The sequence below is a fragment of the Sceloporus occidentalis genome, unplaced genomic scaffold (genome assembly GCF_023333645.1).
Source record: "Sceloporus occidentalis isolate IW3139 unplaced genomic scaffold, rSceOcc1.0.p SCAF_57, whole genome shotgun sequence".
Lineage (NCBI taxonomy): Eukaryota > Metazoa > Chordata > Lepidosauria > Squamata > Phrynosomatidae > Sceloporus > Sceloporus occidentalis.
In genome coordinates this window covers 2,479,232-2,503,172 of record NW_028317037.1, presented here as the reverse complement: position 1 = coordinate 2,503,172, position 23,941 = coordinate 2,479,232, and the positions used below count along the sequence as shown (strand labels likewise).

The 23,941-nt window shown below is 42.8% G+C and overlaps 1 protein-coding gene across 1 annotated transcript; it reads right to left on the bottom strand.

Annotated features, from left to right (window-relative positions):
* Positions 1–3,394: 3,394 nt before the first annotated feature.
* On the bottom strand, positions 3,395–8,062 carry LOC149287699 (uncharacterized). Its single transcript, XM_089492558.1, has 2 exons — positions 8,039–8,062; positions 3,395–4,548 (listed from the first exon to the last, which is right to left on the bottom strand). Exons 1-2 carry the CDS (start codon positions 8,060–8,062, stop codon positions 3,535–3,537), a joined length of 1,038 nt encoding a protein of 345 aa, XP_089348684.1. The 3' UTR covers positions 3,395–3,534.
* Positions 8,063–23,941: the final 15,879 nt, after the last annotated feature.

The window sequence follows — 23,941 nt, the reverse complement described above, 5'->3', positions numbered from 1 at the left end:
CTCCTTCTCCTCTGCCTCGTCCTTTTTGTTTTGGAGTTTAATCCTGTACTCCATAGGTCTGCTTGCAGAAAAGGATTTGCTAAAATAGATTTCCTCATTTTTGCTAAAATTGGTATCCTACCTTCTTTACTAAAGTCTGCTATTGCCATTCTTCTGTGTTCTTCCCTATGGACACCCCTCTCTGTTTAAAGTTCAAAAAGGGGGGAGAGATTCTTTTTCTCTCTCCTACCCACTATTTTCCTATGTTCCTAACAATTTTTCTTTGTTCTCTTCTGTGAGAAAGTAAGGCTATACAGCCTCATTATTGCCCTTGGTCTCGTCTAAGTGTTGCTTCCTCTGCTTCTGTCTTTTCATACTCTTCACATGCTCAGAGAACAATGCAAGTTCAGTTTTTTCGCAATGCCATCTGTCTTTTCTGAGCTCTCCAGTCCTCAAAGTAAAAGGCACACGCCTTACATTTTCCTTTCAATCTCAGAGGTGATACACCTTCTCAATTAAAATGGTGCAGATATCCCAAATTTCTTTCTTAAATTTTGCCTATGCCCAGAGGTTAAAGGGACATAAAATCCCCTCTTTCTCCTTTTTAATGACCCCAATAGCCTTCTTCTATAAAAACAAAAAAGGGGGAATGCACCTCTCACTCAACACAAAAAGGTTGTGAACCGGGCCATATCTGTTGTATTTGATTTGCCTGGAATAATTTAATTGCATTGTCTGATTATTTATTTCCAACACAGAAACGTTTTCCTTCATTGTACCTGCTGCTGTGGCCCTTGGTGTGATATTGACAGTTGCCAGAGACAGCGGAAACGACCAGCAACCCCCGTCATTTGGGGAAGAGGTTGTGCAGCAGTGTCAACCCCAATAGGCACAGTATGGACATCAGCCAAGTATCTTAAACCTACACACGGCATTGAGGCCTTCAGAACCTAATATTTCAATCCAATCAACAATTTCACATGATGCTAAACGATGAACAACATGAACTTAGAAATGCCACTCTGGACAATGGAGCAGCCATAGACTATTTACTTTTGCTATGTGAAGAAATCAAAAATATGTGCTGTATTAACCCATAATCCTATGTTAACTGTTGTACTTGGTTTATTATGTTTGACCAGTGGAGCCCCTTCAGACCAGTGGTATCAAATGGGAGATCAAAATGTTTGGGAAAAGAGATTTCATTTATATATATCCATGTTTTGTTGCCACCTGGGTAGTCTTTTAACTGTAACTGTCAAACCTATAATTCTATACCTGCCAATGTGTCTGATGGCACACAGTGCTGTCTGAGTAGGCTTGTTCCTGTTCTCCAACACCCTTCTATCTTGGAGGTTTCCAGGGTTCAAAGAGCAGTAACACTCACCTCTGACTATGACACTACAATACACCTCTATAGCCCAACTGAATACTTTTGCTGTGTGAAGACGTCAAAATATGTGTTGCCTTAAATTGTCAGATAACTCTTGTTCCATTAATAATTTGATTGAAGAACCACATGATTTACCTGACTCAGGTCCACCAGAACATTGGATATTCTGGACTATGAAGCTGATTGATTTACTGTTTGCCAGACTTTCATTGGCCGAAACAACTTCTTGTATATGGCATTGTCACTTTTGTATTATGATCCTATTTTGCCATCTCATCCAATGTATCCCTGCCTTATGCGCTATGTTTTCGTAAAGGTAAAAGCAGAAAAGCAGCGGTTCGCAGGATATGTATACCAGCTCATAAAAAACAAAAAAGAGGGAGATGTGGCAACCCCATGGGTAAAACCGTGGGGTCGTGACCCTCTCTCAGGATAGCAATGCTCATCAAGATTGAGACGTGGCAGTTCTACTGGCAAACCATAGGACTTCGACCCTCTCTCAAGATGACAATGCTTTATCCATAATTAGATAGATAAGCCCATGTTGATTCGGCTGGCTTAGCTGGTCTCCATATCCTGCTTCCTTGCCTCAAGAGCACGCACCAAGCATGCACTGATCACGCACCTGTCATGCCAGTCAGATGACCTAGGAGCAAGGCTATCATCAATGATTGTAAGGAAGACAATGGACGGAAGTAAGCAAGATGACAATAAAAGGCCCAGCCAGAAGCCTGGCTGAGAGGCAAGCTTGTGAGGAGTTTTGTGCACCCCCATTCCTGTCTCTGCGTCTCCTTGCCGCGACAGGAAGGAGTGTACTGGGGTCTAGCAGCCTCCCCTCCCTCCCTCCCTCCCTCCCTCCCTTCTTTTGAGGAGATTTTGAAGAGGCTGCAATGGAGCCCAGGAAAGGCAGGAAAGGAAGGCTTTGCTTTGGAAATAGTCTCTCTGTGTATACTGTATATACACACATAGATAGATAGATAGATGTGTGTTTCTCTCTGCTGTTCTTACAGCTGGGAATGGAGCTGAGGATTGAGGAGAGAAGAAAGTGTCAGTTTTGTGCATATTCACAAATTCTGTGCATCAAAGAATCCAGTGTGTTGCAACAGCAAAGACCTTTATTGAAAACACATATCAGAAATATGTTTAAGCCAGAACTGCCAGAATATATTGAAACCTCAAAACCTAAAACCATATAACACCGGTCTTAAAGGACCTCCATTGGCTGCCCATCCGTTTCCGAGCTCAATATAAGGCGTTGGTAATTACCTATAAAGCCCTAAATGGCTTGGGCCCAGGATACCTAAAGGACCGCCTCTCCCCGTATATTCCGCCTCGCACCCTCAGATCAACTGGGCAGCAGCTACTGAAGGTGCCTGGGGCTAGGTTAGCCTCCACTTCGCGGAGGACGTTTTCCACAGCTGCCCCAGCCCTTTGGAATGAGCTGCCCATAGAGCTCCGCTCGTCTACCACCCTGGCCCAATTCAGGAAGGACTTAAAAACCTTCCTGTTTCAACAGGCATTCCCCGAATAGTTATCCTGCGGGCCTCCCTCCTCTTTTCGTGGCCATGAGGTTGGGTCATGGGGTTTTCTTTTGACTTTTTTTTCTATTGTTGGATTTAAGCTGTTTATGGTGTACTGGATGTTTTTATTGTATTTTTATGGTATTTTTTATTGATCTGTATTTTAAAATTGTCTGTTTTACTGTTGTGAGCCGCCCTGATCGAAGGAAGGGCGGCATACAAATAAAATTTATTATTATTATTATTATTAAAACTCCACCTTCTACCAAACCAAGCCCCCACCTACAATTCCCATCATCTATCCCCAACTATGAGCCCCACTTTGCCATCCTTCTCACACACACAATCTCTCCCTGCCCCAGACATTTGAAGAAACTAGCTCCCTTTCTGTTACTACCGGTCCCCAACTTTCTTTGGCTAAAATCCCACAAATTCCAAATGCTATCATTGCTATTCTAGATAGCTGCAACAAATCCCAGCCCCCTTCTAACTCACTTAAACCAGTACTAGTAGCAATTAAAACCTAAACTTAACAAACCATAACTTTAAAACTTTATTTGAAATTTTGTCAATCTTCTTGATTTCTGTACTTTTTATTGTAAAATTTAATAAAGATTATTAAAAAACAAAAATAATGTTCCTTCACTGCTTGGATGTGTGTGGCTCCTCTCCTGTGTAGCCTCTCTGGTGATTGAATAGGCCTGACCTCCAAGAAAAACATTTCCCACAATGCTGGCATTTGTATGGCTTCTCTCCTGTGTGGATTCTCTGGTGTGTCATTAGGCTTGACTGCTGAGAAAAACATTTCCCACAATGCTGGCATTTGTATGGCTTCTCTCCTGTATGGATTCTCTGGTGTTTCAATAGGTTTGACTTGAAAGAAAAACATTTCGCACAATGCTGGCATTTATATGGCTTCTCTCCTGTGTGGATTCTCTGGTGTGTCATTAGGCTTAACTTCCAAGAAAAACATTTCCCACAATGCTGGCATTTGTATGGCTTCTCTCCTGTGTGGATTCTCTGATGTTTCATGAGGTCGGACTTCAAAGAAAAACATTTCTGACAATGCTGGCATTTGTATGGCTTCTCTCCTGTGTGGACTCTCTGGTGTGTCACTAGGTTTGACTGCCGAGAAAAACATTTCCCACAATGCTGGCATTTGTATGGCTTCTCTCCTGTGTGGATTTTCTGGTGTGTCATTAGGCTTAACTTCCAAGAAAAACATTTCTCACAATGCTGGCATTTGTATGGCTTCTCTCCTGTGTGGACTCTCTGGTGTGTCACTAGGTTTGACTGCCGAGAAAAACATTTCCCACAATGCTGGCATTTATATGGCTTCTCTCCTGCGTGGATTCTCTGGTGTGTCATTAGGCTTGACTGCCGAGAAAAACATTTCCCACAATGCTGGCATTTGTATGGCTTCTCTCCTGTGTGGATTCTCTGGTGTGTCATTAGGCTTAACTTCCAAGAAAAACCTTTCCCACAATGCTGGCATTTGTATGGCTTCTCTCCTGTGTGGATTCTCTGATGTTTCAATAGGTCTGACTTCCAAGAAAAACCTTTCCCACAATGCTGGCATTTGTATGGCTTCTCTCCTGTATGGACTCTCTCATGACTGACAAGTTCTTCTGTAAAGAAGGATAATGACAGATAGTACTAAATATCAAAGAGAGAAAAGTGTTAGCCCAAGATTTAGCCCTATGTTTATTCCCCCCTATTTGATATTAAATTAAGTTGGAGTCAGATCCCAATAACTCATTGCCAAAGGCAGAATAATGGGGCTGGGACCTGGACTCCAATTTTGATGAGGTTCAAGTGCCAGGGAGCAACCTTAAAACATCTATAAGACAGGCATGGAGTACTGATGGGGTTTGGAGGAGATCTCAGGGGCAACCCCCCATTGTATTGCCTGGAAGGGGGGGGGAGAAATGAAATAATATTTTGCCCCCAACATCCAACAGCATCCCTTTGGGGAAGTGGAGGCCATTTTGCCACTGCTGGGCCCTCTCTGTGCCATTGCAGGGCCAAGGGAGGTCTTTCCCCCTTAAAAGGATTGAAGAGGGGCCAAAAAAGGTAGGAAACCTGCTCAGGAATGTGCTGAGTACCATTTGGGTGTGAAATGCATTAATCTCCATGGCTACTTCCCATAAAATCCTAGAATTGGCAGTTTAAGATGGGGTATTTACAATCCTTAGAAACTGGAGAGCAATAGTGCTTCACTGAACTACAGATTCAAATATTCTACAGAATGTTGCTATCACAATTAAACTACGCTTGAAAGGGATCTAGGACTCCTAGTAGACTGCAAGTTGAACATGGGCCAACAGTGTGATGCAGCAGCTACACAGGCCAATGTGATTCTAGGCTGCATCTATGCAAGAATAGTTTCTAGATCAAGGGAAGTAATAGTGCCACTCTATTCTGCTTTGGTCAGGCCTCACTTGGAATAATCCTGGGTTCAGTTCTGGGCCCCACAATTCAAAAAGGATGTTGACAAATTGGAGCATGTCCAAAGGAGGGTAACCAAAGTGGTAAAGAGTATGGAAACCATCAAGCTCTATGAGGAGCAGCTTAGAGAGGTGGTTATGTTTAGCCTGGAGAAAAGAAGATAAAGAGTGGATATGATATCCATGTTTAAATATTTGAAAGGTTGTCATGTTGTACAAGGAGCAGCCTTGCTTTTTGTTGCTACAGAGAAAAGGAGACACCACAATGGATGCAAGCCACAGGGAGAGAGGTTCCACCTAAACATTAGGAGGAACTTCATGACAGTGAGAGCTCTTTGACAGTGGAATATACTCCCTTAGAGTTTGGTGGAGGTCTTTAAAGAGAGGCTGGGTGGCCATCTCTTGTGGGTGATTTGAATGTGTATTCCTGCATGGCAGTAGGGGTTGAATTAGATGGCCCTTGTGGTCTATTCCAACTCTATGATTCTATAATTCTAGTGGAACCATAGTGACATGATAATATAGTATGAAAGGGACCTCAGTCTTTGTAGAAAGAGCAATGGATTCAGGTTCCTTACCTACAGAAGCCACGTTCTCATAATTGTCCATCATTACATAATTGTACAAATGTTTCTGTTTCTTCGTCAACAGATTCCATTCATCCTCAGAGAAATATACTGCCACATCTGCAAAGGTCACCTGAAATAGAAAATAGTCCTCATCCAGAGAGTGACTAAACAAAAGGGGAAGAAAGCACATGGTTCATTCAAATATTATTTCATCACTTCAGAATTCAGTCCAGGAAATAAACTTTAAATTCTGTTAGCAAACAAAAAGCTACTGCCTTTGAGATCAGATTGTCTTGAATACTTTCAATATAATATACAATATAATAAAAAATATAATTTAGGCCATGGCTGGGATACAGTTCTGGGGAGCACTCTGGACTTGAGGGACACTGGGCCCACCCCCAATTTAGATCCAGAGGTGGTCTCCCATATCCTCTACATTTCACAGATGGAAAAGCAAGGCACATGTGGACAAGCAACACCAGAAGGTGGTGAGTATGGCCAAGGTTGTTTAGGAGGAAGATCACACTAGCTAGGAAGGGCACAGCAGTTTGGTTTTGCCTCAGCCTCCTGGCAAGGGAAGACCCTGGCAACTTCTCTCCTCTCCCCCTTTTGGAGTTGATGGGGTGCAAACCCCTTGGAAGTCACTTTGCAGCAACCCAAAAGAGATGAGGAGAAGGGGTAAAGTGGGAGGAGGAGAGAGAAACCGGGACATTTTTGAAAGCCACTGAAAAAGTGGGGTGACAGAGGATTAACCAGGACTTTCTCTGCCAAAGTGGGACAAGATGTTCTCCACTTGCTTTCATGAGCTGCCCCAGCAGTGACACAAATGAAACTAATAGTCAGGATGGCGACTCACCAAAGAGTTGTTCTTGGACAGCCTCTTTCTCTTGGAGCCCAACTTTCTCTGCTTGGCCTCTGTGTTGGCCATTAGGTGGAAAGGGGTCCTGGTGGTCTTGCACTTGGGTCACTTCCAGCAAAATATGGCCCAAAACTGTGTAGAAGGAGGCCAAGATGAAGTTCCTGAGAAAAGAGACTAGAGTTAGGCTTGATTTGTCAAGAAATCCTGCATCACTCATAGACACAGAGAACAGCATGGTGCTAGTGAGATACGCAGGTGACATATGCCTCCTTTGGGCCAATGCAGAGGTGTGTATCTCTTTCCTCCCTCTTTGTTTGTTTGCACCAAACAAAGCCCCATGGAGCTAGCATAGATTCACTGCAACTCCCTTACACAACAGATACTCCATGTTAAAATGCTTTTGATGTTGCTATGTTGGGCAACACGTGAGGCAACATGTTAACGTATGGTGCCAGATTCTCCACCTTGAATGTAGTCAGTAGCTTGTGAGCTGAAGAAACACCTGTCGCTTTCCCAATGAGCAAAGAGACACTGTAATCTTCTCTCAGATGAGGCTTTCCTATAAGAGGTTCCACTGTGTACAACACTATATACATCGACACCCTCCACCATCCACACCAGTAACAACCCACTCTGAGGCACACACTGTCTGACTCTTCCTCAGTGACAGTTGAGAATGACAGTTGACAGTTGCATCAACATTCCAGTGATGCACTGTTTAAATGCTGACACATCTAACTGCCACTAGAGCTGTCAATGACTTCCACAACAGCTCCCCCTAGTGGCCACATGCATGTCGTTTCCTCAGACCTGTTCACCATGGTCCTGACACTCCATGCCTTGTGAGAGTGGAGGGGGGTCAGGGGATGGGGAATTGGAGAGGACCCTGGCTATGTCCCTGTAGCCAGATGTGAAATGAGCGCATCATCTGCTGAAACCTCCTGAGCTCCCCAGTGGCCCTCAGAGGAGAAGGCCTTCCTTTGGCTTCTGGCTAGAGAAACACAGCTGGAGGCTTCTCCAATGCCTCACACCCAACACTCTCATCAGGCATGGAATGACCATGGAGCATGGCTTCCACAATTCCCATGTTTCATTTTGTATTCCTTCTAATTTCACATCTATTTTAAACCTCTCCCTCATTTGAGGATAAAGATACCAGTGAGAATCTAGGCCAGATTCTTTAGGTTCTTCTTGTGTTTTGATCTCTAGTTTTCCATGTGATTCTTTCAGGACATCCTTGTATCTTAACCATTTAGTTTTCTAGATACCTTTCCTCCTGAAAAGAGCCTCATGCGGCAAACACCATAAAGGTATTTTTGGACATATTCTACACTTGTTTCCCCCCAGATCTTCAATAGAGCTTTTCTTACGAAATGATTTGTGCTTTCTTTATGAACTTTCTCTTTACCGTAAATTAGGTATCGATTCCACTCAAATCTTAAATGTTCACCCTCCAGACATAACAATTGTTCATTCTCTAACACAAACCATTCTCTAATCCAAACTAAACAACAAGCAGCATAATAAAGTCCTCTTCTACTTTTGTCATCACAAAGTATTTTCATTTTATCCTGGCTCTTTTTTTAATTCCAAATAAATTTTGAGATTTCCTTTTGCCATAGATTCAATGGTTTTTCATTCTGGATGATGGGTATCGCTTTGGACAGAAACAGTATTTCAGGAAGGAAACTCATTTGGATCAGTGATATTTTTCCTAATAGCAATAAGTGTAATTTCCCCCATTTTTCTGGGTCTTTTCTGATTTCCTTCCATGTGTCTCATAGTTATTCTGAAATGGATCTGAGTTTTTATTTGTTAAATTGATTCCTAGATATTTAACTTTCTTTCCCACTTTAAATCCACTAATTTCTTCCTGCATTTGTTCTTCCTTTTCCCCATATTTTGTGTTATGAATGTTGTTTTGTCTCTGTTTACTTTTAGTCCTGAAACATATTCCAATTCCACTATTACATCCATCAATTGTCTTGTGCTCTTTTCTGGGTTCTCAAGGGAATACAAATGTCGTCTGAGAAGAATCTCATTTTAAACTCAATGTATGTTAATTTTTATTCCATTGATCTTATTTTCTAATCTTATCCTATTAATCAGTGCTTCAAGGATCAGAATGGACAAAAAGGGTGAAAGTGGGAAAGATTGCCAGGTACCTTTAGAAATCTTAAATTCCTCTGTTTCTTTATAGTAAACAATTAGTTTGGCTCTTTGATCTTTATACATTGCCTTTATCCACCTTAAATAAGAAGCTCCTATTTCCATTTCTCAAGTGTCACAAATAACATATCCCATCCTATGTTATTGAAGGCCTTTTCTAAAAAGATAAGTGTTTTTTTCGTTGTGCCTTTGAAAATATTCAATTATATTTCGGACGTTTTGAATGTTATCACTGACTTGTCCTTATGAATCCAGTGTTTAAGACCTTTTTTGAGTCTATGGGCCAAAATCATAGAAAATAATTTATAATCCATATTTAATAAGGAAATTAGCCTAAAGCTCTTTACCTCAGTTGCATCTCTATCTTCTTTTAACAACAAAGTTATATTAGCTTGTTTCCATGTTTCAGGATAATGGTTTTCTTTGATGGCATTTTCTTTTATGGCATTTACAGGAAGAAATACCTTTAAACCCTTTGATCTTTTTGCTCAATATGACATGTAAACTGAAAAAGGAAGTAGCTAAAAGATTTCCCAGACTAATTTTGTAGATGGTCACTCACAGTATTGGAAAAACATCCACATTCCTAAAATAGAGGAGTGGATAATTAAACTAAGAGAAGCAAAGGGATTGGACATTTTAACCGCAATCATGAGGGATAAACCAGTTGAGAAAACTAAAGAGGACTGGTCATGCTTTGATTTATTTTGTAATACTAATTATTGATTTACAATCCCAGATATCATATGGAAAGTCTACTTGAACATTAGAGGTTTAACACATATCGATACCTTGAAGGAATTTAAGTAAATTAAATAAAAGGGTCATCTTAGCTTAACTTGGAAGTAACTTAATAGTACATTTCTGACCGTTTTGTATATCAGGATGTTATTTATTGCATGTTTTATGTGTATGTTATAGGTATTTGTACTTTTTTGTTGTTGTAGTTGTATTTGTTATGCAAATGTATTGGTATGTTTTTTCATTTTTGTTTGCAAAGGATTGTTTATAAATAAATTACAAAAGAAAAAAAGTGGTTTCCATCCGGATTATTTCTGTAGTTCAGATACAGCCTCAGTTGGTTATAAAGGATAGAAGCACCCAATTCGTACTTTTATCCTATTAAATATGGTTTTGCTTTTTTTAAATATAAGCAGTTTGTTTTTCTGTCTAATTCTTATTTTTGTTGTTCTTGTTTGTTTGTATGTTTGTTTGTTTCATTCTTGGTAATATGAGTTATTCTGGTCTGTCTCCTTCCTTCTTGCCTGAAAAACTATTAATAAGGAAACTGGGGAGACTTTAAAATTCCCAAAGGAGCCACTTTTGGCCTTTTTTGGGGGACTAGCCTCCTCTTAGAAGCCAAAGCCCAATGTTTGTGAAGAAGAAGAAGAAGGCTTGTATTAAAACCATCTTCCCATTTCTGATCCCTTTTAAAACCCATGTTCCCCAGAAGGAGCAGAGCAGTGTAATAAGGAAACCCTCTCAGAAAAGAGACACAAAAGACACACAGAGACACACTTCCTTCCTTTTGGCCCAAGGAGCCTGGCCTCCTTCTGACTCTGGAGCCTCAGGAGAGAAAGAGAAGCCTCTGTTCAACTGAGGCTCAGAGAAGGTTCCGGAACATTGTTCCCCACAGTCACAAGCAGAACAAAATGGCCGCTTGAACACAAAATGGCAGCCTCTGCCTGAGCGCTTGGCAGTTGACAGTTTGAGGCTTTCAGGGAACCCAAAATGGAGGATGAAAGGGCCCCAAAGTCAGAAGGGACCCCAAACAGGATTTCCAAACCTTAACAACACCTAAAATCTTTCCTGATGCTTTAATATAGAGACTCCCTGAGACATTCTTTATAAATATGTCTTTACATGTCTGTATAAATAAATAAAATTTAATAATACTAATGCTACTACTAATAATAGTAATAATAAGTTACAACCAGGAGATTTCTCCCTGTGTAGCGGGTGAACCCCAAATCCACAAACCCGAAGGCCCGTGGCCTGCCAGAGGACAAGCAGAGTCAAAGAGACCGAACTGGCTAGGATAAAAAACGCTTTATTCTCTTGGCCAAGGGCAGCAGCACGCACACACACAGCAAGGTGGGCGTTATCAAAACTGCAGCCCCAAGGGCCTCTTGCCATCTTCTTTTATGCCCTTCTAACTCTACTTTTCCTAGCGTAAGCCAATCACAAAAGCGAAGCAGCATTGTGTCCTACATTTTCTTTTTGGCATTACATTTGCTTGGCATTACATTTGCTTGCTTGCTTGCTTGGAGCCTGGAATGTACAGAGAGATAACTGTAAGATACATACTCGGCTAAGCTAGGCTCTTCAAGGCCGCTGGTTAAACACAGGCCATTGTATTCAGAGCCCTCCAGAGGAAGGAGGGGGTGATTATGTGAGTGTGTTTGCTACTGCCACACACAGAAAGAAAGAGTGGGGGCCAGCATAGCCCATTTGCACTTTACTTTGTAGGCTCAATCTATGGGCCTTCTGTAACTATTGATTCTTTTGCAAAGCAAAGTACAGAAGCAAGAAAGCATTACTATTATTGTGTTCCTCTAACCTGTGGCTTCTCCCCCAGAGGCCTCTGCGTATGCTCAGGAGCCCCTTCTTCTTCCCCTTCTTCTTCCTCTACAGAATCCTCCAGACGCCTCTCTGCTCCTCCTCCTCCTCCTTAGGATCTTCCTCTAAGCCTTCCTCCTCCTCCTCCTCCTCCTCCTCCTCAGGTCCTTCTTCTAAGCCTTCCTCCTCCTCTTCCTCAGGCCCTTCCTGTAAGCCCTTCCTCTTCCTCCTCCTCCTCCTCCTCCTCAAGTCCTTCTTCTAAGCCTTCCTCCTCCTCTTCCTCAGGACCTTCCTGTAAGCTCTTCCTCTTCCTCCTCCTTCTCCTCCTCCTCAGGCCCTCTAAGCCTTCCTTCTTCTCCTCCTCTTCCTCTAAGCCTTCCTCTGCCTCCAGCCCTTCTTCTAAGCTTTCCTCCACCTTTTCCTCCCAGACTTTGGGGGTAGAATTGTGTGCCTTCAATTCCTTTCTGGGGATCCTAAGGCAACACTGTCACAGGAGTCTCTTTGTGGGTTTTGTTGAAGAGTGTTTACCATTGCCATCATCTGAGGCTGAGAGAGTGTGCCTTGGGGGCTTGGGGTGTGCTGCGTGCCTTGAACCCGTGTCTAGTGACCCTATTCCCAGGGTTTCCTTGCCTTCAGGTTTGCGTTCCACTTTGCCCTTTGTCTTCCACTGAGAGAGTGTCTGCTGCCCAAGGTTCCCCCGCAGTGGGTTTCATGGCCCAGAAAGGATTCCATTTCCTTCATGTAGGTGTGTGTGTGTGTGTGTGTGTGTGTGTGTGTGTGTTGTATGCCTTTCAGCTGGCCATTGGTCTTCCTCTGAGGCTGAGAGAGTGTGACTTACCCAAGGTCACTCATATTATATAATGGGACTTTAGCACCCATGGATTTTGCTATCCAAACAAAATCCCAAAGGATAGCAAGGGCCCATTGTTTTTCCATCTTTTTTTGCAAACAGCAAAGCAGATCTTGCTTGCCTGATCTTTGCATGTTGGGCAAATGCTAAGAGCTGCCTTGTGAGGTTAGGAAGAGGGTCCTGGAAAACAGTCCTCTTCCTCTGGACCCACAGACTCAGAAAGACATGGGCCCCCCATTCAATGGGACCCCTTTCTTTGAGGCTGCTCTAGGTCCAGGAGGGTCTCTCAGGAGAGATTGGGAAAGTCAGCCTTTGAGGAGTTCTGGTCCGTAAAGGTTAATATCTCCAGGCTTTGCTGAGAGGGCAATATTTGGGATTTGGGCAGATCCAGGCTGCAGGGCTCTCTCAGATCTGGTTCAAAAACACTGCAGAAATTATGATGATGATAATGATGATGATGATGAATCTTCCCTTCAAACCCACAGAGCCTTGTGGACGCTCAAATAGTAACAGAGGTCATAAACACATTGCAGAAATAATCCAGTTTGCAGAAATAAACCACTTTAACTGCCCTAGTTCAGTGCTCGGGAATCCTGGGAATTGTAGTTTATTATGGCATGTGAGTTGTCTGGCAGAGAAGACTAAATATCTCACAAAACTACACTTCCCAGAATTCCCTAGCATTCAGCCAGACAGCTAAAGCAGCCCTGAACTTGGACCATTGTTAGTGGTTGGCTTGGAGCCTGAATAGGGTTCTAGAAGGCTGGTGGGTTTGGTCGTTGGCTGCTTAGGAAGAAGGGCTCCTTCTGGGTTTCCTTGCCAGGAAAGGAAAGGAAAGGTGGGTGCCTCAAGATGCCTTTGGGAGACCCCTAAATTTGGTTCCTTTGTGAGAATGCTGACTGAGGGGGAAGAGAAGGGTGATGGATTTGGTCCCCAGGGAGGCCCCAGGGCAGGCAGGGCAGGCCACACAACATTCGCTAACTCCCAAGTCAAATCCTGGTTTCCCTTCTTTTGCCCAGGACCTAAACCTGGACCAGAAAGGATCAGGTTTTATTTGCTTTCTTCTCCTGTGACAGGTGTTTTTCCTTGCCCTTTTTACACGTGGCAGTAAAGATACGATACAGCAGGGCCTGGCATTGAGCTTCCAGCTTTCATGCATGATCTTCAGACAGGAGATGAGGCTGCCTCTTCTCCATTTTGGAGGGAGCCCAATTCCAGGAAAGAGGAAAGGGCTCTGTGCAAACATCCAGATCAGATGTGAAAGCAGTAGCTTATTATAATTTGCAAGGCTTAGTTAATTGGTTTCTTCAACTAGAAAAATTGCAGGGGTCTATGGATTGGTTTAGTTTCTTGCTTTCTCTCAGTTGTGGTGGTACAAGGGCTGACTACTATACTCTGCATTCGCCATCTGGCTAGAAAGAAGGAGGCTAAATTAAATGCCTTTTGTCCTTAGTTTTTTGTGGATTTTTGGGGCTATGTGGCCATGTTCTAGAAGAGTTTCTTCCTGACGTTTCGTCAGCATCTGTGGCTGGAATCTCTGAAGATGCCAGACACAGATGCTGGCAAAACATCAGAAGAAATTCTTCTAGAACGTGGCCAAATAGCCCAAAAAACCCACAAAAATCTATGGAAGCCGGCAATGAAAGCCTTTGACTTCACGTTTTTTTTCCTGTCTCTCCAAGCAAGTGAGAAAGAATAATTCTCTCATCTCCCCTTGATCTGGGAACAGACCTTTAAAAAATTTTCTGTTCATTTCTTCACAGGAAAGTATCTTGAGTAGATTTGAATGACAAACTGTGAGCGACTGTGGTTTGTAATTTATGGATTGGGCTGAAAGAGATCGCTAGAGGCCCTGCCCCAGGTCCTAAGTTTTAGCTCACAAACCTCAGGACCTGAATTCACAGCCCTATAAGAGAGATGGAGGGACACCAGAAAGTAGGCAACCTAAGTCCTGTACATATTATCCAATTGTACCAGTTTGGTGCCATGTTACTGGCTGTGGATCCATCCTACAGAAACCTGGGAATGGGGTGTTTAGAATTGGATGCTTGGTAGAGAGCCCCAGTGCAGTCCTTCATGAGAGTTGCTATATAATTTTAAGAACTTCATGAAATAAGAAATCCCAGGATTCTGTTGGACAGAGTCCTTTAAGTTTCATGGTATCTAAGTGCTAGGTTTGAGCAATGGAGATACAACCCAGGTGCCAAAAATGACCCATAGCAATTCTGGACAGACTCATTCAGTCTCTGTCTCTATTGGTGGAGAGCTATTTACACCAAGAAACCCATGGATCTTCAAAAGATTTCCAGTTTATTTAGTTTATTTATATACATCCATCCTTCCTCCCAATATAGGGACTCAGGGTGGCTAACAATAAATTTAATATGGTACAAATTCAAAACAATGCAAAGGGATTAAAATTATAACTATTTTTTAAAATTAAACCATTTATATAATTACACCTTGAAAAAAACCATATACAATTTCACCTTGACCTCTGAATTGCACAGCAGTTCAAACCTTATCTCTTGTTTTGCTTAGGATCCAGCCCTTGAGGCATCAGCATTTCCAGAAAGGAGAGAAAGTGGAAGCATGAAATACTTTTTGTTTGGAGGAAGTTTCTATCCAGATTCTGTCCTGTAAAACTATTAGAGCCCCTTTGATGCTGTTTTTGATTCAGAACATATGATTTTAAGGCATCTTGCACTTCTATCTCCATCCAATAAAGCTTTGAACTCTTTCAAGCATTCTGTTTTCCTGGCTGCCCATCCCAAAAGTATGAAACATAGCACCAGTCATGGAGATTCAGTCTTTTTCTTGATGGGGATACAGAGCGAAGGCCACAGGATCCCCACTCCTGACATAACATTTTGCCCAGTTCATTGCAGATATTTCACATACTTAATGTTAGAGGCAGACTGAGAGTTTTGGGAGTCCCTGTCCCTCCAAAAGCAACTTTCCCAAGAGCAGTCTATGGCCTGTTACAGACTGCCAAAATAAAGCTGCTTCGGGTCTCTTTGGAGGTATGCTATTTAAATGACGCATGGGTCCTAAGAGTCGCAGCTTTGGTGCAGCTTCCGGATTCTTAGGGTGCATGCATCATTTAAACAGCATACCTTCAAAGGCCTGTTACAGACAGCCAAAATAAAGCTGCTTCGAGTCACAGTGGAGGTATGGTGTTTCAATGATGCATGCGTCCTAAGAGTCCAGAAGCCATACCAAAGCCACACTCCAGTCCTTAGGGCTGGAGCGTGGCTTTGGTGCAACAGGCCAAAGAGACCCGAAGCAGCTTTATTTTGGCAGTCTGTAACAGGCCTATGTCTCCCTTCCAAAGAGCAGCAGTGGATGGAGAAGGAGGCCTTGGGGAAGCAGAGGAGAGCTTGGCTTGACTCCCAAAGACTCTCCCTTGAAGGTTTCCATCTCTCTAGGAAACAGAGGAGCCTGGGAGGGAGACTGAGGACTAGGGCATGCTGGGAAAAGCTTCAGGGGGAGCTTATGGGAGCAAATGTGGGACTTTGCTTTCTCCCCCCAACTACTTTCCTGCTCTCTTTGACAGGCTTTTGACAGGTAAGCTCAATGGTGGAAAAGACTGCAAAAGCCATCTTCCCTATACGTTCCATGCTCACCTCCATGGCACCTTAGGAGTAAGCAAGTCTCCACTGAGGGCAGCACAGTCAAGGAACAAAATCCAAAATGGGGAGTGGTCTTTGAGATCCTGATGGTCCTCTGAGAGGAAAATGCCAGCCCCTGAAACCAATCCTGGCCAGCTTTTGGGAAAGGGCCCTCAAGGTTTGCCCTGATGGACTCTGAGCCCCTTGCAGACTGTCCCTTCCCTGAATTTTGCTCTCCTGGAGGCTCAGAGGAGATTCTGGGGGGCCTGGGCACCTCCTCTTCTTAGGGACCCTGAGCCCCAAGTTCAGCTGACAAATGGTAATTTGCCCACGATGAACCCACCTTCCCCCCTCTGTCCTGGGACATGCCTTAGGAAACCTCTTCCATGGAAATTAGGGAGCTCCTAATCTTAGTGGAAATGGGAACCTCTGGAATTCTCCTCTTTTTCCCAGCTGGGAAGCAAGGCATCGTTGGAAATCTCTTCCAAGGACAAGAGGGGTTGTTGTTGTTTTAATAACATGGCTCCAGTCAATGGAGTTCTTCTTCAGGCAGTAAATGGAGGTTTATGCAAATGCAGAATGACATCACTGCTACGGAAGGCTCTCTTGACCAATCAGAGAGCAAGATAAAGGTGTTTCTGGAAGCTTCCGTGAGAAGGAGATATAAGGCCTGAGAGACCAAGAGACAGTTGGGGGAATTGTGTCGGTTGGAGATCGAGAGAGAGACAGTTAAAGAGTAGATCTTGGAAGTTAGTCTCAGAATTGGACGCTTAGGTCTATTTTTTAATAGCTTGTATGAATTGAATATTATATACTTACAAATATTGCACCTGCAAGATTCTTAATATCTTTTATGACATATTTTACTTATATTTCGTTATCAATAATAAATACCTCCTTAGAGTATCTACTACTTGACACTCCTTTTACTCGTATTTTGGCTTTGTTAATGATTGTCAGAAGCAAGTCTAACAAAGTCTTCATCAACAAAGTCAAATTTCAGAACAGGAGTCTAAACTCAAAACTTTGTTGAAAGAAAGAGATTGCATAAAAGGCACGGTTCGTGGCCTTATAGTCAGATCTAAATAACAATAAAGATTTGACCATTTTATATCCCCAATTAACATCCCACCCCACAACAAGACCTATTGGGTATTTTATTCCTGCTAGAAATATAATTGACAAGTTAATTATCTCATCATCCAAAATCTCCCCCTAAATATGTTGTTTTGAGAACCACTGAATGGTCAGCAAGTTCCCAGCAAACCTCCCCACAACAGTGAGATAATTCCCATCTGCTCCCACCATTTTGCAACCTTAAATTCAACCAAAGTACCAATAAACCCAGTCAAGCAATCTGGCCAAATAATATATATTAAAATTAACTCAAACCAACCCTTTCCCCTTCTCAGCTCTCCTATTGGGGGTGAGGGTCAAGGAGGGGGCATGTGGGTGAGTGAGGCTTGGGTGCTTGCTATGGGTCCCATTCCTTTCCCTCCACATTATGTTCACTCCAGGAATTAACCCTTCCGCTATCCAGCTCCACAAACTCAATGAATCAACCTTCCCAACATCCAGTTCCACAAACTTCACTCAACCCCTTTTTCCAAATATATAACACCACTACCATTTTCTATAAACTATATAATTACATTCAGTTCGGATTCTTCCATATTTCTCCAACAACAAATATGGAAGAATCCAATTATACACCAACATTTATGGAAGAATCCAAATTTCCCATCCTGGTTCTGACACCTGGTTCAACTGGTTCAAGTAATTGGAGTGAACCAGCTCAAGTCCTTGTTTTCCAACATTTTAAGGAGTTCCATTTAGCAACTGTGACTAATATCTATGATAGGAAGGAAAGGGGACACTGAAACTACTTTATCTCTCATCTATTTTCCTAGATGACCTTTGCTTAGCTCCATAGTAGATCCCAGGCGTCCCTCCTCTCTTAATGCTGATATGACTCTTCTCTGTCTTTGCCCTTTTTTATAGAAGAACTTGAGACTCATCAGAGAATAGAAACTGAGGAGAAATCAAAGAAATGTGTGAAATGCTTTGCTTTTATACCTTTAGAGGTATCCACTAGAGAGAAAGTGTAGAAATGTGAGCAGTTGAAAGTACGTTTTTGATTGTTTATAAATTTATTATTTGATAAGACTTAATTAAAAAAATTAAATAGGAATTTATTTATTTTTTTGGAGAGGCAGCCTTCATACATTTTGTTGTACAGTTGTCACTCCCTTTTTGCGGACTTAGTATCCGCAGCCTCACTCCTCGCGGGAGCGACAGGCGACCATTAATAAAACGGCATGCTCCTGCATACGCCTCCCCTCCTGGTGCCATAGGTGTACAGCCCATTATTTTCTATGGGACTTGAATATGTGAGAGTCATTACTTTCGCGAGGGGTCCGGAACGGATCCCTCATGAATTGGGAGGGGCTACTGTATTTTGTAAAGCTCTATTATAATCTTCATTTATGCTACTTCTGCTAAAAAGTTCTTGGTCTGAAAGTATCTTGTCCTTACAGAAACATTCAAATAAACCTCTGCCCTATTTTGAGCATCCTGTATTCTTCACTGAGTATATAGAAAAGGACAGTGTCCATTACAGAAGCATCAGTTTTAGCATAAATGAGGTGTTGCTATAATTCAACTGGTTGTGACGATGAGAAAGGATGCTGAAGATGAATTTCTGTCTCCTTTCTAGCCCTATATCGACACACACAACATGCACTGACTCCTGAGTCAAACTCTGATTTCCCTCCCTGTCCCCAGGATCTAAACCTGGGCTAGAAAGGATCAGGATTTATTTGGGAATCTTCTCCTGTAACGTGTTTTTCCTTGTCCTTTTTCATGGAGCAGTAGGGGGGCTGTACATCAGGGCTTGGCACTGAGCTTCCAGTTTTCAGGGATCATTTTCAGGAAGGTGACAATTGTGCCTCTTTTCCATTTTGGGGGCGGGGGGAGGAGGAGGGCAACTCCAGTCAAGACGAAAGGGCTCTGTACTAATATCCAACTCAGATGGGAGAGCAGTAGCTTATTAGAATGTGGAAGGCTTAATTTATGGGTTGCTTCAACTGGCAAAGATTGCAGTGGTCTATGGATTGGCTGTGGTGTTACAGGGGCTCACTACTCTGCATACATGTCTCTCTTCACTTCCATATAGAAAAGTATATGGAATATATTGGAATGACAAGATGTGAACAACTGTAGTTGGTACTTTATGCATTCAGATGAATGCCATCACTAGAGGCCCTGCCACAGGACCTAGGTTTTAGCTCACAAACCATGGGACCTAAGACAATCCTGAATTCACAACCTTACTAGAGAGATGGAGGGACACCAGAAAGTTGGCAACCAAAGGCCTAGTCATACTTCCCAATCATAGCAGTTTGGTGCCATATTAACAGCTGTGCTTCCATCCTACATAATCCTGGGGATTGTAGTTTGGTGAATGGGGTGCTTAGAATTGGCTGCTAGGTAGAGAGCCCTAGTGCAGTTCTAGTGAGAACAAGGTTTATGAGCTAACGTCTAGTGAGAGTTGTACCTCATGAAACAAGAAATCCCAAGATTATGTTGGACTGAGACCTGGAAGTTTCGTGTTATCAAAGTGCTATGTTTGGCAAAAGAGATGTATGGTGCCAAAATTGGCCCATAGCAATTCTGGACAGACTCATCAAGTCTCTGAAGTCTCCGTCTCTATTGGTGGAGGGGCTATCTAAACCAAGAAACTCTTAGATCTCCAAGGGATCTCCAGTTTACTTAATTTAGTTATTTGTATCCTGCCTTTATCCCAATATAGAGACTCAATGTGGATAATAACAAATTTTAAACAGTAGAAATTCAAAACAACGCAAAGGTATTAAATATATATATATATATATATATATATATATAAAACCATTTATAAAATTGCACCTTGAAAATAATAGTTTATCAAAAATAAAATAGAAACCTTGACCTTTGAATTATACAGCAGTTCAAACCTCATACCTTGTTTTGCTAAGAATCCAGCCCTTGAGGCATCATCATATCCAGAAAGGAGAGAAAGTGGAAGTGTGAAATACTTTTTGTTTGGAGGGAGAGTCTATCTAGATTCTGTCCTGTCAAACTATTAGAGCCCTCTTTGATGCTGTCTTTGCTAGTTTTTAATAGTAAGTTTTCACCAGAGGACCTCAATGTGTGGGGCGGATTATATGGGAGAAGGCGATCCCGTAAATAAGCTGGACCGAAGCCATGAAGGGCTTTACAGGTTAGACCTTGTACTTTGCCTTTACTAAGATCTTGTACTTTGTACAAAAATTAACAGGCAGCCAGTGAAGAGACTTTAGAATAGTTTTAATATGGTCACCTCTAGATATTCCAGTGACCACTCCGTCTGCCATATTTTGAATTAGATGAAGTTTCCGGACTTGGTGCAAGGGCAGTCCTTTGTAGACCGCATTGCAAAAGTCAAGACATGAGGTTACCAGCGCCTTCAGGTTCCAGGAAGGGACACAGCTGGCGTATCAACCGAAGCTGATAACAGCCACTCCTGGCCATTGCATCTATCTGACCTGACATCTGGATGGACAGATCCAGGAGCACCTCCAAACTGCAAACACAATCCTTTAGGGGAAGTGTGATCCCATCCAGGACCGGTTGACAAACCTCCATACCCAGATTAGGACTTCCAACAGCAAGGACCTCTGTTTTACCTGGACTCAGTTTTCATCTGTTTTTCCTCATCCAACACATTACTGCCCCAAGACATTCATTCAGAGGGGAGATGCCTTCCTTAGTTGACACTGAGGCCTGGCGTATGAAGAGGTATAGTTGAGTATCTGATCAGTGTACTGATAATACCCCACTCCATGCCTCCGGATGATCTCTCCCAGTGGTTTCATGCAGATGTTAAACAGCATTGGTGACAGGATGCCGCCCTGAGGAAAGTCAGATTTAAACTCCCTTTTAGAGGAACAACTGTCCCCAAGCATCTCCATCTGGAATTTGCTTGAGAGAAAGGACTAGAACCACCACAATGCATTGCCCCCTATCCTCAATTTCCTCAGACCTTTCTGGATGCCATGGTCGCTGGTATCGAAAGTCACTGAGAGATCCAAAAGCACCAGCAGGATCACATTTTCCCTGTTGATATTCAAGAGGAGATCATCTGCTAAGGCAACCATAACAGTTTCGACTCTGTATCCCGTCCTTAAGCCAGTTTGAAATGGATCCTGATAATCTGTTTCATCCAAGATCGCTTGGAGATGAAGAGCAACTGCCCTCTCAATCACTTCTTTAGAAATGGAAGATGGGAGACTGGTCTGTATTTGTTCATCTCCAAGGGATCTAGGGAGGGCTTTTCCATAAACAGCCGTACCACCGCTTCTTTTAAGCAAGATGGAAAATAGCCCTCCCTAAGAGAAGCATATCTCAGGTGAGTCCTAAGTGCATCTCCTCCTTGGATGACCAGCCACGAAGGTCAAGGGCCAAGAGGGCAAGTTGTCTTCTTCACACTTCCAAGGAGCTTGTCCATATTTTTGGTACTTACAGATTCAAATAGACCCAGTATGATCTTATTCACAATTCACTGGACACCTCACCTGTAGCCTCTGCAATAATGCCGGCATCCAATTCGGCTGTTATCTGAGAGATGTTCTCTGTGAAATAGTAATTTAAATTGTCAAAGTGAACTGTGGAAGGCTCTAATAATGAGTTCTGGGGGGGAAAGGTGCCTGAGTCAGGTCCCAGATGTCCCCCCCCCCCCCGACTTCAGCACTCCCTTTATGCTTTTCTTTCCTTGGCATTTTCACTCCATTCCTTCCTTCTCTAACATACATCCCTTCAAGGGAGCCCAAGGCCCTTTCAGCATGTTCCCAGAACCGGGTGGGGGGGCATACGTTCTGGGGCTGAGGGTCTCTCCACTGGTCCTCCTCCACAGGGTTGTTTTGAAGGGAAAGGTATCTATGTGGGGGGGGGGGGGCTAATCCAGAAACTGTGGGCCTATAAGCTTAGTTCCCAGGTTGCCGGGGGGTGTCAGTATCCCCAGAAGGGGCTTTGGGGTCCCTCCATCTCCCTCCTCTTGGCTTTGGCCTAGATTTGGGTCTTCTCTCCCTCCAGACAGATCCCCATCCCCCCCCAGAGAAAAATCCACCCCTCCCAAATAATGTTGTTTCCAATGCTTTGAAGTACCTGGGCACCAATGCCATGCCTCTCTGCAAAGATCCCTCCTGCCCTCTTTTCTCATAATAACCCCCCAAGTACCTGGGCCCCAAGGAATCCCCCGAGGAGGGGGCAGGGAAGGGAGAGGAGGAAGAGGAGGACTGGCAGAGCCCCTGCCTTTCTTTGGGATGAGGAGATCAGGGTTTCCTTCCTTCTTACAACCCCCCAACTCCCCCCCTCCAGAAGACCCTGCAGCCAAATCTTCGAACGAACGAGGGCTCTCCCCACTTCCCTCCTTCAGAGCAGGCTGTGAGGGCGGCAGGTTCAGGGGCTGAGACTGTGCATACACATTTGCCACCAAAGGCCCCTCCTGACCATGCGCAGGTATCGCAAGGACCATGCTGCTGCTGCCGCTTACTCCACTGTCGGCCTTTGGAAGAAGGGAAGGAGCCCTGGTGGTGCAGTGTTTAAAACCCTGTACTGCAAAACCATAAGGTTGTGAGTCCAATACCTGTGAAAGGGTTCAAGCTTGACTCAGGCTTGCATCCTTCTGAGGTCGCTAAAATGAGTACCCAGATTTTTGGGGGAGGGGGGCAATTAGCTTATAATTAGAAACCGCTTAGACACTGTTAGTTCAGTATGAAGCGGTATATAAATGAAGCTGTTTGTTTTCTTTTGTTCCGGAATGGGACCCAAGCTGCAGAGCTGGACTCAGGAGGGAAAGGCTGGGAAGGCTCTGCTTTGTACATATTGCTCTGATGTCTGTCTGTCTGTCTGTCTGTCTATAAATATGTGTGTGTTTGCCTCTGTTCTTATGGCTGGGAATGGAGCTGAGGACTGAGGAGAGAAGAAAGGGTCAATTTTGTGCAAATGCAGAACTTCTGTGCATCAATGAGTCCAGTGTGTCAAAACAACAAAGAACTTTATTAAGAACACTTAGTCAGGAATTCGGTGTTTAAGCCAGTACTGCCCTCCCCAATCCAATGAATACATTACAACCCCCAAACCTAAAACTCCACCCTCTTCGAAAACTAGCCCCCACCTCCAATTCCCACAGTCTCTGCCCCACAGGAAACAAGACCCCTTTGCCATTCCCAGAAACTAGCCCTTTCTCTTAATGCTGGCCTCCAACTTTCTTCAGCAAACATCCCAAACATTGCAAAAGCTATCATTCCCATAACTATTCTAGACAGCTGCAACAAATCCCAGCCCCCCATCTAGCTAACCTATACCACAACCCATAATCCTTAGCCAAGTTTATAACCCAAAGCAATAATCTATACTAATAGCAATTAAAACATAAACGTAACAAAATATAACTTTAAAACATAAACAGACATATGGACAGACAAACCTTACAAACAAAATCATAAGGGCCTTTTTGCTGCTGCATTGAAAATATATTTTCTTTTAAAAAAATATTGAACATTCATTAAAAAGACCTACAAGAAAAAACATTAGTACACACTGAAACATATTTACACAATATACAAAGAATATATATATATATATATATATATATATATATATATATAGAAAAAAGCCAAGTAAGTTTCTGTATCTCTAAACTATGTATACTTCCTAGATGGTCTCTAAACCTCTTAAATTTTCATTTCTTCTAGTTTCCTGGTTTAATCTTTCAGCAAAGAAAAATAGAGCTAGATAAACAAAAACCCAATCTCCATTTTTACTTGGTTCTTGTTTCTACTCTTTAAGAGAAGAGGAGATTAATTCATCCTAATTTATATATGTTTTGATAGTTGATTTGAATTGAATTTTTTTCTGAAAATATATTTTCTGTATTCCTTCTTTACAAAAATAATATTAGT

Excerpts from the sequence above, each read along its gene's own strand:
- LOC149287699 (XM_089492558.1), bottom strand. The coding sequence starts at position 8,062 with ATGAGGCTCTTTTCAGGAGGAAAG. Across the intron at positions 4,549-8,038 it reads GGCTCTTTTCAGGAGGAAAG|TACTATCTGTCATTATCCTT; the intron begins GTATCTAGAAAA and ends TTTGATATTTAG.